Source organism: Macaca fascicularis, chromosome 1 (genome assembly GCF_037993035.2).
Source record: "Macaca fascicularis isolate 582-1 chromosome 1, T2T-MFA8v1.1".
In the NCBI taxonomy this organism is placed as follows: domain Eukaryota; kingdom Metazoa; phylum Chordata; class Mammalia; order Primates; family Cercopithecidae; genus Macaca; species Macaca fascicularis.
Window position 1 is genome coordinate 206,834,065 of NC_088375.1, and position 16,585 is coordinate 206,850,649.

Consider the following 16,585-nt stretch of genomic DNA (forward strand, 5'->3'; position numbering starts at 1 on the left):
GACCACTGGGCACAGTGGCTCATGCCTGTAATTCCTGTACTTCCGGAGGCCTGGGCAACATGGCAAGACCCCGTCTCTACAAAAGTACATAAAATTAGCCGGGCATGGTGGTGCGTGCCTGCAGTCCCAGCTACCGAAGGCTGAAGTGAGAGAATCGCTTGAGCTTGGGAGGTCGAGGCTGCAGTGAGCTGTGATTGCACCACTCGACTGCAACCTGGACCACAGAGATCCTGTCTCAAAAATAAATAAATAAATAAATAAACTCACTGAATTATTCACTTTTTCTTTTATTATTTTTTTACCTAACAACAATAAATTAAGCAAATAATTTACTTTAAAGTGGTTAATTATATGTTATGTGTAATTCGTTTAAATGTTAAAAAGGCCACCTAGGTTTAAAGTGCTTGGCTGGGCTGCGAGCCCTTTAAGAACCTCTCAGACGGGAGGCGGGGCTAGAGGGGCGGACCTGTAAGAATCACGTGGGGCGACGCCTGCGCAGATGGGTCACGTGGTGGCTGGGCCGGGGAAATGGCGGCTTCAGGAGAGAGCGGGACTTCGGGCAGCGGAGGCAGCACCGAGGAAGCCTTTATGACCTTCTACAGTGAGGTGAACACAGAGTGAGGAGTAGTGGCACCGGGGCGACCTCTCCCAGATCTGCTTTCCCGGTGGACAAAGGCAGTGGCCGCCTGGCCTGGACCGTTGGGCGATTCCTTCAGTCCAATCTTCGGGGTGGCGGGGGTCTGGGGGTGTGTGAGCGTCTCCCACTGATAGCTGCTGGGAGATCCCCTGGGCAACGAAAGAGGGGATGGTGTTCGACCTATCCAGGGAGGTGGCGAGTGCGTCCAACGTAGTGCGGGCGCGCGGGCAGAGTGCCCCAAGTCCGCGGAGTCGGGGGCTGGCAGAGGCTGGGCCCTTCCTGGGAGTGACTTAGCCTTCTTGTCCCCCAAGACGTTTCTTAGTCCTCTGTAATGAGTTGTTTTAGTGGTTGTTTCTGCCATTCACTAACGCCAGGCACTGTGCATCATGCCAGTTAGGCATTATATTACCCCCCCTTTATAGATGACGAACCTGAGGTTTAGGGAGGTGAAATAGTTTGGGGCCTTACAGTAGGTTACAGCTTGCTCGGTGGTATGTTAGGACAGCAGTGGGCATGTTCTGAGCCTCCTTTACTATCGAATCTCCAGCGCCTAGTATTTAGTGGATGCTCAGTAAATATTTGTTGAGTGAATGAATGAATAAATGAAATAAAAGCATGCCTTTTGGAGTCAGAATCTCAGATTAAATTCTTGCAAGGGGCTGGGCACAGTGGCTCACATCTGTAATTCCAGCACTTTGGGAGACCCAGGCGGGAGGAACCCTGAAGCTTGAGGCTGCAGTGAGCTATGATCGGACCACTGCACTCCATCCTTGGCGACAGAGGGAGACCCTGTCTGAGTCAGAATCTCAGATTAAATTATTGCAAGGGGCTGGGCACAGTGGCTCACATCCGTAATCCTAGCACTTTGGGAGGCCCAGGCGGGAGGAACCCAAAAGCTCGAGGCTGCAGTGAGCTATGATCGGACCACTGCACTCCATCCTTGGTGACAGAGACCCTGTCTCTTTAAAAAGAAGAAAAAAAAGGATAGAAAAAAAAATTCTTGGCGGGCGGGGTGGCTCACGCCTGTAATCCCAGCACTTTGGGAGGCCGAGATGGGCGGATCACGAGGTCAGGAGATTGAGACCACGGTGAAACCCCGTCTCTACTAAAAATACAAAAAATTAGCCGGGCGTGGTGGCGGATGCCTGTAGTCCCAGCTACTCAGGAGGCTGAGGCAGGAGAATGGCGTGAATCCGGGAGGCGGAGCTTGCAGTGAGCCGAGATAGCACCACTGCACTCCAACCTAGGCGACAGAGCGAGACTCTGTCTAAAAAAATAAAATAAAAATTCTTGGAAGATAGTTAACCTGACTGGACTGGGATTGAATTCTTCTTCTTCTTTTTTTTTTTTTTTTTTTTGAGACGGAGTTTTGCTCTTGTCGCCCAGGCCTGGAGTGCCGTGGCATGATCTTGGCCCACTGCAACCTCCGCCTCTCGGGTTCAAGCAATTCTCCCGCCTCAGCCTCCCAAGTAGCTGGGATTACAGGTGCCTGCCACCACGCCTGGCTAATTTTTGTATTTTTGGTAGAGACGGGGGTTTCACCATGTTGCCCAGACTTGCCTCAAACTCTTTATTTATTTATTTTGAGACAGAGTCTCACTCTTGCCCAAGCTGGAGTGCACAACTTCTGCCTCCTGGGCTCAAGTGATTCTCCCACATCAGTAGCTGGGACTACAAGCTCGTGCCACTATGCCTGGCTGATTTTTGTATTTCTTTGTAGTGACAGGATCTTTCTGTGTTGCCCAGGCTGGTCTGAAACTCCTGGGCTCAAGCAGTCCTCCCGCCTTGGCCTCCCAAAGTGTTGGGATTACAGGCATGAGCGACTGTGCTTGACAAGAGAATTAATTTTAAAATAAACATTTTCATGAGTACTAAAGTTATTGTATAAGAAAGCGTTTCATAAAAAAATAAAGTGGAAGCATCTTTCTTAGGGTTCAACAAGGCAGAAGATGGGATCTCTAGGTTGGCATGGGTTTGAGATATGGAGTTGCTCCCCAGCAGGCTGTGAGCTATTCAGGGTTAAGGACCGTATCACATTCATCTTTTATTTCTTGCATTTGTAACAGTGCTTGTTACATAGTAGTTTCTCCAAAGTACTAAATTTAGGTTTAGACACCTGGCAGGCGCTACCTGTAGTCTCAGCTGCTCTGACGGCTGAGGTGGGAGGATTGGAGGATCACTTGAGCCCAGGAGGTGGAGGTTGCAGTGAGCCATGATCTGTCTTCTGTCACTGCAGTACACCCTGGGTGACAGAGCAAGACCCCTTCTCAAAAAAACAAAAACAAACAAAAAACCAAATAGCAATCTTTGTTTGTTTGAATTGGATGGGAAAAAATATCTAAGGAAGGATGCTTCATTTTTTTTTTTTTATCCAAAATGTGTTTATTGAGATGATTTCCCACTCATCTTGATTCAGAGTGCTTTTAGTGCTGCTTCCTCCTAAAGGAACATCCTTCTGTAAGCCTTGCTTTTCATCCTGTAGGCTGGCAGAGGACAGTGGAACAGCCAACACACAAAACTACCGTTTGTGCATGGCTGAAGACCATGGTGATTTTATAGCATCCTGGGCATTTCACATCCATGAAGTAGAAATTGGGGCTCTGCACCAGGCGTTTCTTCTTGTGTTTCCTCTTCTCTTCTGGGAAGGGATGAAGGAGATCCTTTGTGAGAGGCATGTTCTTGTGTGGGTAGGTCGTCACCGCTGGAAAAAAGGCTTCAGTCATTTTTTTAAAAAATAGAGATAGGGTCTTGCCATGTTGCTCAGGTTGGTCTTGAATTCCTGCGCTCAAGTGATCCTCCTACCTCACATTCCCAAAGTGCTGGGATTACGGGCATAAGCCACCACACTGGCCTCATTCATTTAACAGATGTTTATTGAACATTTGAAGTGTACTAGTGTGCTATTCAGGTGTTGGGGATATGGTAGTGAACAAAAGAGGAAAAAAAATCCTGTTTTCATAGAGTGAAGAGGGAAGATGTCTAGAAGGAATGACTTTCTATGTTAATGAAATTCTTTCCAACCTTGTTTTGGCCATAGGAATAAAGATGATATATAGCATACCAGAGATTCATTCCAACTAGCATTCCAACTCTGACAGTGACACCAAGAATGTTTTCCTGGGACTGCCTGGTGCTTGTTCTCCCTGGCATTGTCTTCAGGTCAGGGATTTTTCTTTTTTCTTTCTTTCTTTTTTTTAAAATTAAAAATAGAGACGGGGTTTCGCCGTGTTGCCCAGGCTTGTCTCAAACTCCTGAGCTCAAGCAATCCACCCACCTCAGCCTCCCACAATGCTGGGATTACAGGTGACAGCTACTGCACCTGGCCAAGTCAGGGATTTTTCCTAACACTATTAGAATTAGGTGGTGGAGTTATTTGTTCCTTCCCATCAACAGTTTTAAATGCTGCTCATAGTTTATGTCTTACTGTGATTGTATTTTTCCTTTTTTTGCTCTTTAAATTTTTTTTCTTTTTTTTTCCCCCACAGAGAAATCTCTTTTTTTTTTTTTTTTTTTTTGAGATGGAGTCTCGTGGTGTCACCCAGGCTGCTGGAGTCCAGTGGTGTGATCTTGGCTCCTTGTAACCCCTATCCCTGGGGTTCAAGCGATTCTCCTGCCTCAGCCTCCTGAGTATCTGGGACTACAGGCCATGCCACCACGCCCGGCTAATATTTTGTAGTTTTAGTAGAGATGGGGTTTCACCATGTTGGCCAGGATGGACTCCATCTCCTGACCTCGTGATCTGCCCACCCTGGCCTCCCAAAGTGCTGGGATTACAGACATGTGCCACTGTGCCCAGCCTATTTTTTTTTTTTCCTTAAAATTAAAAGCTGTAAATGAAGTATAACCACACACAAGCACATCTTCTGTCATTAAAGTGGAAGTTCTTTAAAGGCTGTGACTTATTTATCTTTGAATCCTCTTGATGCATGCTGTGGGGTCAAACTGTTGGGGTTAAAATTCTGGCTTACAAGTTGGATAATTGGGAACAAGTCAGTTATCTTCTCTAAGCCTCAGTATTCTTATCTGTGAAATAGGTACAATAGCAGTATCTACCACATAGGGTTGTTGAGATTAATAAATACATGTAAGGTTTTTATATTAAAATTCAACAAATGGTAGTTGTAATTTCTCAAAGCGTTTATCAAAATGTCTTGCACATGGTAAACACACAAATGTTTGTTGAACATATCAGTGAACGTTGTGTTAAGATAAACAATTCAGTTTGTTATTGAATTCTATTAATGAAGTTTTTAATCCTCATAATTTTAGGTGAAACAAATAGAGAAAAGAGACTCGGTTCTAACATCGAAAAATCAGATTGAAAGACTGACCCGTCCTGGTTCCTCTTACTTCAATTTGAACCCATTTGAGGTAAGCTGATTGGTGTTGCTAGGACCTCTGTAATGGAGGGTGTTTGCATAGCTGCAGGCATACCTACATCGGAATACATACCTAATTTATATCATAGTTAGGATTGTGAAAAATGGTGGAGTAAAGTGATGGAATTTGTATAGTACAAATTGAGTATTCCTTATCCAAAATGCTTAGGACCAGAAGTTTTTTGGATTTTGGATTTTTTTTGGGATTTTGGAATATATACATCCATTCTACTCACTTGCTGGTTGAAGCATCCCGAATCAGAAAATTCAGGATGTTAATGAGCATTTTCTTTGAGCATCAATTGACTCTCAAAAAATTTCAGATTTTGGAGCATTTTGGATTTTGCATTTTGCATTTAGAGGTACGTAACTGTATATAGATTGTCTTTAAACTTGGTTGGTTTTACTGAGCAGAACTGGAGAGGCAGCATGTTAAGAAAAGTGAGATGGGCACATACCTTTCATCATCTTTTAGCAACCCAAATATATAAGGATTTAATTTCAGATGTGAAGGGGCGGCTAACTCTGATAAATTTAGGATTCTTTTTTTTTCTCTTTTTTTTTGAGACGGAGTCGTGCTCTGTCCCCCACGCTGGAGTGCAGTGGCGCGATCTTGACTCACTGCAACCTCCTCCTCCCGGGTTCAAGCAATTCTCCTGCCTCAGCCTCCCAAGTAGGTGGGATTACAGGTGCCTCCCACTGCGCCTGGCTAATATTTGTATTTTTAGTAGAGATGGGGTTTCACCATGTTGGCCAGGCTGGTCTCGAACTCCTGACCTTGTGATCCGCCTGCCTCAGCCTCCCAAAGTGCTGGGATTACAGGCATGAGACACCGCTCCTAGCCTAGGATTCTTGATTTAAACTACTTGTTAAAACTTTTCTGTTTCACTATAGTAAATACCAAAAACCCAACAACAACAAAACAAAGATCACAGGATTTTAGATAAGTGAATATACTTTTTGATTTTCTTAATTTTATAACTTTAAACTTTTCCTGGTTATAAAAGTAAATCATATTTCTTGTAAATGTACAGAAAGCAAGAATAATCATGTATAATCCCACCTAAGAGAGATAGCCACTCATGTTTACACTCAAACTGTTTTGCTTAAAAACAGGGAGCATCATACACTTAGTCCTTTTTTTTTTTTTTTTTTTAAAGAGATGGAGCCTCATTATGTTGCCCAGGCTGGATTAGAACTCGTGGGCTTAAGTGATCTTGACCTGCTCAGCCTTTGGAGTAGATGGGACTACAGGCTTATGGCACCACGCCTGGCTCAGCTCAATACGGTTTTATTTTATTTTGTTTTATTTTTTTGAGACAGGGTCTCATTGTCACCCAGGCTGGAGTGCAGTGGTGCAATCATGGCTCACTGCACCCTTGAACTCCTGGGCTCACATGATTTGCCCACCTTGGGCTCCCAAAGTGCTGGGATTACAGCCATTCGCCACCATGTGCAGCCTCAGGGCTGTTTTAAATGCTTTTTTTTTGAGATGAAGCCTCACTCTGTCACCTAGGCTAGAGTATAATGATACGATCTTGGCTTACTGCAACTCCACCTCCCAGATTCAAGTGATTCTCCTGCCTCAGCCTCCCGAGTAGCTGGGATGACAGGTGCCTGCCATCATGCCCGACTAATTTTTATATTTTTAGTAGAGACGGGGTTTCGCCATATTGTCCAGGTTGGTCTCGAACTCCTGAGCTCAGGTGATTCACCTGTCGCGGCCTCCCAAAGTGCTAGGATTATAGATGTGAGCCGCTGCCTGGCCAAAAAAAAAAAAGAAAAATTAATTTTTCTTTTTATTTTTTGCAATTCTTGACAAAATATTAACATCTTTAATCATAAATGAACTCTTCAGAAATCAGTACAAAGAGACTAACATTACACGGGAAGTGAAAATAAAAGGAACAGAGGAAAATGGAATAGCACAAATGAGTTATAAGGCTATATGAAGATGACATATAGTTAATACTAATAGTTGAGAAAGCAATTTCATTATAAATTACATTATCAATGCTTACCAATATTGATATCTGATGTTTGTACAACTTTAGGAAATGAAGAGTTCTCAGATACTCAGGAAACTTACTCTAGTCATGAGGAATTTACTCAAAAATGTAGATTTTTGCATAAACTTGGCCCCAGCAATTCCAAACCACAGGAATCACTCCGATGAAGTAGTTGGATACACACACATATACATACATTTTTACTACATGGTAGATGTGTAAGTAATATATCATCCCCCAAGAAACTATTTATGAACTGGTTATAAAATAATAGCCTGGGGGGTAAAGAAAAATTCTGTATAATTTATTTAATCATTTCTTTATTGTGGAATAGTTCAGCTAGTTTATTTCTTTCTAGATTTGTTTTTTTTTGAGATGACGTCTCACTCTGTTGCCAAGGCTGGAGTGCAGTGGCGTAATCTCGGCTCACTGCAACCTCCGCCTCCTGGATTCAAGCGATTCTCCTGCCTCAGCCTCCTGAGTAGCTGGGACTACAGGCACGTGCCACCACGCCTGGCTAATTTTTGTATTTTTAGTAGAGATGGAGTTTCACCATATTGGCCAGGCTTTTCTCAAACTCCTGACCTTGTGATCTGTCTCCCTCGGCTCCCAAAGTGCTGCAATTACAGGCGTGAGCCATCACACTTGGCTCTTTAAAAAATTTTTTTAACAGGCAGCCCTTGAACCAGAATAGGTTTAGAGAGACTCCCTAAACTACTTTTTAATTGTTCACATTTACAAATAATTTTGAAGCGAATATTTTTGTATCTGTTAAATAATAGAAACAACACTTATTGGGCACTTAGAAAAAACTCCCCTCACTTTTTTTTATTGTGGAAAAATATACATAACATAAAATTTGCCATTTTAGCCAGGTGTGGTGGCTTATGCCTGTAATCTCAGCATTTTGGGAGGCCGAGGTGGGAGGATCATTGGAGGCCAGGAGTTCAAGACCAGCCTGGCCAACATGGCGGAACCCCGTCTCTACAAAAATAATACAAAAATTAGCTGGGCATGGTGGTGCATGCTTGTAATCTCAGCTACTTGGGAGGCTAAGGCCCAAGAATCACTTAAACCCAGGAGGTGGAGGTTGCAGTGAGCCAAGATTGCGCTACTGCACTTCCAACCTGGGCGACAGAACAATACTGTCTCCAAAAAAAAAAAAAAATTACCATTTAAATTATTTTGAGTTTTACAATTTAGTGGCATTAAATACATTCACAGTGTTGTGTAACCATCACCACTGTTCATATTCAGAAATTTTTCGTCACCCCAACTAGAAACTTTGTATCTGCTAAACAGTAAGTCCTCATTTTCTCCCTGACCCCTGGTAACCTCTGCTCTATCTACTTTGTCTATGAATTTGCCTCTTCTAGGAAACCCATGTAAGTGGAATCATACTGTATTTGTTACTTTGTATCTGGCCTATTTCACTTAGCATGATATTTTCAAGGTTCATCGATTTTCTGTTTTTTGAAGAGTAATGTTTCAAGAATTTTTTCATTTTGAAACAGTCTCAGATTAACAAAGATTTCAAATACAATATGAAGACTTTTCCTTGAACTCTTTGAGAATAAATTGTTAGAATGATGATCCATCACCCTGATATACTTTAATGTGATTTTTCTACAACTATCCTCTTACTGAACCACAATGTAAACTATCAAAATCAGTAAATGAACATTGAAACATTGTTACTTTGTAAATCATCAGACCCCATTCAAATTTTACTAATTGTCCCAAAAAAATCTTTCTCAGGGCCTCTCTGAATACATTGTTACTATATAATCATCAGACCCCATTCAGATTATACTAATTGTCCCAAAAAGGTATTTTTCAGAGCCTCTCTGTTGCTCAGCTCACTGCATAGCTCACTGCAACCCCGAACTCCTGGGCTCTGGGCTCAATTGATCCTCCCACCTCAGTTTTTCAAAATATTGGGATTAAAGGTGTGAGCCACTGTGTTTGGCTCTTTAGTTTGTTTGTTTGTTTGTTTTGAGACAGAGTCTCACTCTGTCGCCCAGACTGGAGCGCAGTGGCAGGATATTGGCTCACTGCAACCTCTGCCTCCCTGGTTCCAGTGATTCTCCTGACTCAGCCTCCCAAGTAGCTGGGATTACAGGCACCTGCCACCATGCCTGGCTAATTTTTTTTTTGTGTATTTTTAGTAGAGACGAGGTTTCGCCCTGTTGGCCAGGCTCGTCTCAAACTCCTGACCTCAAGTGATCTTCTAGCCTTGGCCTCCCAAAGCGCTGGGATTACAGGCATGAGCCACCGTGCCTGGCCTCTTCTTTTGATTTAACTTGTAAGGCCCTGTCAGGCGAGCACTGTAGTCTTTTCCTGTTTGTTTTGTTCAGCACCTTGGAAGGAAAGGTGCTTATCTCACAGGACACTGGAACTGGCACATCTTTAATAGGTCAGAGAGTTCAGGTGTGACCTAATACTGGATTCCTTTTTCAAGCAGAAGATCCTAAAGGAGACTGCTGTTATATTTTGAGTTCAGGAACTTACCTGAATGCAACAGTTAAGCATTTTTGTTTCTGTGTGATGATCAATTAGCTCCCTGAGGTTCAAGACTATAGGTCTCTCCCTCCATATCCTCAAAGCCTGAGACACAACAGGTGTTCAGAAAAACCTTCCAAGAATCTGAACAGACCTGTGTGCTTGCAGCCATGTTGGTAATAAGGCATTTATCATTTTTGTCAGAAATACTTATTACTTGTCTCTCCCTTATCTACTGTGAGAACAGTAATTCTTTTTTTTTTTTTTTTTTTTTTTTTTGAGACGGAGTCTTGCTCTGTCGCCCAAGCTGGAGTGCAGTGGCGCGATCCTGGCTCACTGCAAGCTCCGCCTCCTGGGTTCAGGCCATTCTCCTGCCCCAGCCTCCCGAGTAGCTGGGACTACAGGCGCCCGCCACCTTGCCCGGCTCATTTTTTGTATTTTTAGTAGAGACAGGGTTTCACCGTGGTCTCGATCTCCTGACCTTGTGATTTGCCTGCCTCGGCCTCCCAAAGTGGTGGGATTACAGGCGTGAGCCACCGCGCCCGGCTGAGAACAGTAATTCTTAAATTCTGTGAGGACAGTAGAGTTATGGTTAGAATGTGTCCCCCAGATTCATGTGTTAGAAACTTAATCCCAGTACAGCAGCTTTGTGGGGTGGGGCCTAATAAGAGGTGATTAGATCACAGGGACTCTGCCCTCACAAATGGATTAATATTCTCAGCTTGGGAGTGGATTAGTTATCTCAAGAATGGACTTGTTATATATGTGAGTTTAGCCCCCTCTTGCCCTTACCTGATGACGGCCCCTCAACCTTGAACTTCCCAGCCTACAGAAGTATAAGAAATACATTTATTTTCTTTATAAACTGCCCAGTCTATGGTATTCTGTTCTGGCAACACAAAACAGACTAAGAAAAGTAGTGAGCACAGTATCTAGCTATATTAGAAACTTTTTGTGGTCTAAAAGTTGGTACTGAATGTATAAAGCTGGCTTCAAAGAGGACCAGCCACAGGTAAAAGTTCATTGTCTTCACTGTGCCACATGTGACACCCCCAACTCTTAAAGACAAAAGAGGAGTTGGATTGGCTTTGAAGGCACTCAGTGAATATTCGTTCTGATATAACTCTTGGAAAAATAACTTTTGGAGTGTGTGTTTGTATGTGTATGTAGGTATATATACTGTCTTCTTTTTTGCCCAATCATGTGGTGAAAGTAAGCTCCAGATGTTAACAGTTAATGCCTAAATACTTTAGCGTGCATCTCCTTGAAACAAGAACACTTCCACGTAACCGCAACACCACTATCACGTATTGGAAGATCACACTAAGAAAGAATAGAAAGGCTGGGTACAGTGGCTCACGCCTGTAATCATAGCACTTTGGGAAGCTGAAGTGGGCAGATTGCCTGAGTTCAGGAGTTTGAGACCAGCCTGGCCAACATGGTAAAACCCCATCTGTACTAAAATACAAAAAATTAGCTGGATGTGGTGGCACGCGCCTGGAGTCCCAGCTACTCAGGAGGCTGAGGCAGGAGAATTGCTTGAACCCAGGAGGCGGAGGTTGCAGTGAGCCAAGATTGCTCCACTGTACTTGACAGAACAAGACTCTGTCTCCAAAAAAAAAAAAAAAAAGCCTCTAATAAAATTAGAGCTTAGGAAATTTTAGCCATAGGAAAACAACATTAAGTAACTTTATCCAGCATACAGTCGACATGCAGATGGGCCCAGCTGTCCCCAAAATCTCCTTTATCACTATTTTAGTTTTTTTTTTTAAACTCAAGAACCACTGTAGGCCGGGCGTGGTGGCTCAAGCCTGTAATCCCAGCACTTTGGGAGGCCGAGACGGGCGGATCACGAGGTCAGGAGATCGAGACCATCCTGGCTAACACGGTGAAACCCCGTCTCTACTAAAATACAAAAAAAATTAGCCGGGCGAGGTGGCGGGCGCCTGTACTCCCAGCTACTCAGGAGGCTGAGGCAGGAGAATGGCGTGAACCCGGGAGGCGAGGCTTGCAGTGAGCTGAGATGCGGCCACTGCACTCCAGCCTGGGCAACAGAGCCAGACTCCGTCTCAAAAAAAAAAAAAAAAAAAAAAAAGAACCACTGTAACCATTTTACTATCTGTATATATCCCATAACATCATGTTGTAATCCCCAAATACAGCAAAATTTATTTTTAAAAAAGAAATCAGTCAGCGTTTATGTATTACATTTGGCGTGATTAGTTGTAAGCTATAGCCTTATCAGAGGCTTTCTTTGTGAGGGTGGGACAAATTCTGTTCTTCATTTATTTTGGGTGCCTTCTGGGATTCGTTGGACTTTGGTTTGCCCCTAGAGATTCCTTTTCCTCAGAACTAGTGGCTTTCCTATGAATATTTTTGTATGAACAGTCACCGCCCCTCGTCAGTAAATCTTATGGGACTTGGCTGTTCCTATTGAGTGACTTTCCCAATTCCTTTCTCCCTTGGGAAGGTGTGAGAGTGGGGCTCACTGACTTGAAAATTTTCATTTTCTTGCGCCACCACGCCTGGCTAATTTTGTATTTTTAGTAGAGAGGGGTTTCTGCATGTTGGCCAGGCTTGTCTCAAATGCCTAGCCTCAAGTGGTCTCCCTGCCTTGGCCTCCCAAAGTACTGGGATTACAGGCGTGAGCCACTGCACCTGGCCAGGGAGACCCCATCTCTAAAAAAGTTTTAAAAAGTCACCGGGCATGGTTGTGTGCTCCACGCGCTTACAGTCCTAGTTGCTCAAGAGGCTGAGACCAGAGGCCCACTTGAGCCCCAGAGCTCGAGACTGCAGTGACCTATGATTATGCCACTGTACTCTAGTCTGGGCAACGAAGTGAACTGTCTCAAAAAAAAAAAAAAATTATTTGTTTAAAGAAATGTTGCTTAAGGCCAGGTGTGGTGGCTCACACCTGTAATCCCAGTACTTTGGGAGGCCGAGGCGGGTGGATCATCTGAAGTCGGGAATTCGAGACCAGCCTGACAACATGGAGAAACCCGTCTCTACTAAAAATACAAAATTAGCCAGGCATGATGGCGCATGCCTGTAATCCCAGCTACTCGGGAAGCTGAAGCAGGAGAATCACTTGAACCTGGGAGGTGGAGGTTACAGTGAGCCGAGATCACACCATTGCCCTCCTGCCCGGGCAACAAGAGCGAAACTCCATCTCAAAAAAAAAAAAAAAAAAAAAATAGAAATCATCCCATCTTCACAAAAAAAGTCTCTAATAAAGTTAGAGCTTAGGAAACTTTAGCCATAGGAAAACAACATTAAGTAACATTATCCAGTATACAGTCCACATGCAAATGGGCCCAGCTGTCCTCAAAATCTCCTTGATGGCTATTTTAGGTTTTTTAAACTCAAGAACCACAGTAACCATTTTACTATCTGTATATATCCCATAACATCATGTTGTAATCCCCAAATACACACAGCAAAATTTATTTTTAAAAAAGAAATCAATCAGGGTTTATGAATTACATTTGGCATGATTAGTTGTAAGCTATAACCTTATCAGAGGCTTTCTTTGTGAGGGTGGGACAATATCTGTTCTTTTTCATTTAGTTTGGGCGCCTTCTGGGATTTGTTGGACTTTGGTTTGCCCCTAGAGATTCCTTTTCCTCAGAACTAGTGGCTTTCCTATGAATATTTTTGTATGAACAGTTACCACCCCTCGTCAGTAAATCTTATGGGACTTGGCTGTTCCTATTGAGTGACTTTCCCAATTCCTTTCTCCCTTGGGAAGGTGTGAGAGTGGGGCTCACTGACTTGAAAATTTTCATTTTCTTGCGCCACCACGCCTGGCTAATTTTGTATTTTTAGTAGAGAGGGGTTTCTGCATGTTGGCCAGGCTTGTCTCAAATGCCTAGCCTCAAGTGGTCTCCCTGCCTTGGCCTCCCAAAGTACTGGGATTACAGGCGTGAGCCACTGCACCTGGCCAGGGAGACCCCATCTCTAAAAAAGTTTTAAAAAGTCACCGGGCATGGTTGTGTGCTCCACGCGCTTACAGTCCTAGTTGCTCAAGAGGCTGAGACCAGAGGCCCACTTGAGCCCCAGAGCTCGAGACTGCAGTGACCTATGATTATGCCACTGCACTCTAGCCTGGGCAACGAAGTGAACTGTCTCAAAAAAAAAAAAAAAATTATTTGTTTAAAGAAATGTTGCTTAAGGCCAGGTGTGGTGGCTCACGCCTGTAATCCCAGTACTTTGGGAGGCCGAGGTGGGCGCATCACCTGAAGTTGGGAATTCGAGACCAGCCTGACAACATGGAGAAACCCCGTCTCTACTAAAAATACAAAATTAGCCGGGCTTGGTGGCGCATGCCTGTAATCCCAGCTACTCGGGAGGCTGAGGCAGGAGAATCTCTTGAACCTGGGAGGAGGAGGTTGCAGTATTGCCCTCCAGGGCAACAAGCACAAAACTCTGTTTTAAAAACAACAACAACAACAAAAAAAAAACAATTGTCATTGCAATGGCTTATGCTTGTAATCCCAGCACTCTGGGAGGCCGAGGTGAGCAGATCACCAGAGGTTGGGAGTTTGAGACCAGCCTGACCAACATGGAGAAACCCCATCTCTACTAAAAATACAAAAAATTAGCCAGGCGTGGTGGCGCATGCCTCTAATCCCAGCTGCTTGGGAGGCTGACGCAGGAGAATCGCTTGAACCCGGGAGGTGGAGGTTGCAGTGAGCCGAGATCGCGCCATTGCACTCCAGCCTGGGCAATAAGAGTGAGACTGTCTCAAAAAAAAAAAAAAAAAAAAAAAAAAGAGTTGTTCCGGCTATTGACTCTATCCTTGCTCTATTGGAATCAGACTTTTCATTTTCTTGCGCCACCACGCCTGGCTAATTTTGTGTTTTTAGCAGAGACGGGGTTTCTCCATGTTGGCCAGGCTTGTCTCAAATGCCTAGGGGTTGGAATCAGACTTTCCTAGAGTGGGCCAGCCATGGTGCACAGGTTCCACAGGTGATTCTAATATTCACTCTGATTGAGAATCATTGGGCCTTGTAAATTATAAAGTGTCCATTGGCCTAATTTTTTTCTTTTTGAGTTATAATGGTTTCTCGACATTTGCAAAAATAAAGGGAGGGAGAAGTTAAACTTTTTTAATGAATGGAGGAGAAATGCAAAATTTTCTCATGTAGAAACGTCTCTGGGTATAAAATAAATTATTATTTTTTCTGATGAAGAGAAAATAAGCGTTATGTTAATTGAGAATCATAAGACAATATAATTGTTATTCTGTTGATTTGATCATTCATATTTCTTTAGCAATTTCTAGAACTGTGTGCCAACCTGTGTTCTGGAACATGAGGTACTATTCTAGATGCTGATTATAATATATATAATTACTGAGCACCTCTTAAATATACATGTAATTTATTTTCACCTTTTTTGTGGTTTTGATTTTGATACTTCCAGGTTCTTCAGATAGATCCTGAAGTTACAGATGAGGAAATAAAAAAGAGGTTTCGGCAGGTACAGTACTATTTCCCTGTTTGAACTTTTTGAAAATGTATGAAGGACATGATTCTTTTACCACTTGCTATTATTGACTTGATATGTTTGGGCCAAAATTTAACTTTTTTTTTAAGGCTGTGTAACTGTTTTGTAAAAAGAGCTCATAATAATATATAAAACCTTAAATTAATGACCATAGCTTACCTATGAATAGAATGAATTTTATATCTAAATAGAATCTCTGCAGCTCCTTAATTAAGAGGGATAAGTATAAAGGAGAATAATAGAGCTTGCATGGAGTTACAACTACCAAACCGTCTGTCTTCTAGGAGGGAACATGTCAAATGATTCATAGCACATTTTTATCTTTTAAGACCCCATTCATCTGTAATTTTATCTTTTATTTTTATTCTTATTTTTCAAGACAGAGTCTTGCTCTGTCACCCATGCTAGAATGTAGTGGCGTGATCTCGGGTCACTGCAACCTCCACCTCCTGGGTTCAAGCGATTCTCCTGCCTCAGCCTCCCAAGTAGCTGGGATTACAAGTGCGTGCCACCACACCCGGCTAATTTTTGTGTGTTTGGTAGAGACAGGGTTTCCCCATGTTGGCCAGGCTGGTCTTGAACTCCTGACCTCAAGTGATCTGCCTGCCTCAGCCCCCCGCAAAATGCTGGGATTACAGGTGTGAGTCACTGCACCTGTCTGTAATTTTATCTTTTGCCAACTTAAATGAATACCCAAGAGTTAACTGGTATAATATAAAGAGTGCTTTTTGAAAGTTCTCCAGGAAAGGAGATCTATACCTTCTGATTCTTGCCCCTTCTTATATTTAATAACTGGAACTACAAAGTTTTAAAATAAACTTAAAAAAAATCCTTCCAGTTTTGACAGCTGAGTAACCCTCCCCCAGCCTTTTTTTCTTAAAATTATTATTATTATTATTTGAGACACGGTCTCACTCTGTCACCTAGGCTGGAGTGCAGTGGTGTGATCTAGGCTTACTGCAACCTCTGCCTCCTGAGTTCAAGCAATCATCCCTCCTCAACCTCCCCAGTAGCTGGGACTACAGGTGTGCATCACCATGCCCAGCTAATTTTTGTGTTTTTTGTAGAGACAGAGTTTCGCCCTCTTGCCCAGGCTGGTCTCAATTCTGGGCTCAAGCGATCCGCTGGCCTCGGCCTCTCAAAGTGCCGTGATTACAGGTATGAGCCACCGCACCTGGCTGCCTTTTTTTCTATGAGTTTAGTAATCATAGTCCCTATAATTTGTCTTTGCAAATTGGATTTTCTGTATATTCCATGTCTTCTAAAAAAACTTTCCTTAGCTTCTTTATATTCTTATGTACTTCATATTTTAATAGGGTCTGACCAGAGCTGAATGTAATTTTCAGCTTCTGCATGAGATTCTTGTTAATATCCAGTGGTGTGCTTGTTTCTTCAGTACAGTAATTTTCCCCATATTGCTGACTCATAGTCATTTTCTGATCTGCAGTTAAGCCAAGATGTTTTTTATCTTGGTCTACGTAATCATATCCCATTATATAACTTTATAGCTTTTTTTCCTTCCTAAGCTCTCTACTCTATACTTATATTTA

At 43.0% G+C, this 16,585-nt stretch overlaps 1 protein-coding gene and 1 pseudogene across 12 annotated transcripts in view; one reads left to right on the plus strand and one right to left on the minus strand.

Moving 5' to 3' along the window:
- The first annotated feature begins 501 nt into the window (after positions 1-501).
- LOC102140968 (dnaJ homolog subfamily C member 8) overlaps positions 502-16,585 on the plus strand; it is a 31,187-nt gene continuing 15,103 nt past the window's right edge. For 2 of the 12 annotated variants that reach the window (XM_065526539.1, XM_074015079.1), the window contains exons 1-5: positions 502-606; positions 3,675-3,796; positions 4,907-5,008; positions 6,177-6,304; positions 14,952-15,008. In XM_065526539.1, the coding sequence (XP_065382611.1) occupies positions 6,179-6,304; positions 14,952-15,008 (183 nt within the window). In that variant the 5' untranslated portion in view covers positions 502-606; positions 3,675-3,796; positions 4,907-5,008; positions 6,177-6,178. Of the gene's footprint in view, positions 607-3,674; positions 3,797-4,906; positions 5,009-6,176; positions 6,305-14,801; positions 14,845-14,951; positions 15,009-16,102; positions 16,194-16,585 lie in introns of those variants that run through there. The other 10 variants (XM_065526540.1, XM_074015082.1, XM_005544240.4 and 7 more) reach the window with 8 other exon arrangements.
- LOC102140575 (small ribosomal subunit protein eS27-like) lies at positions 2,994-3,349 on the minus strand (annotated as a pseudogene).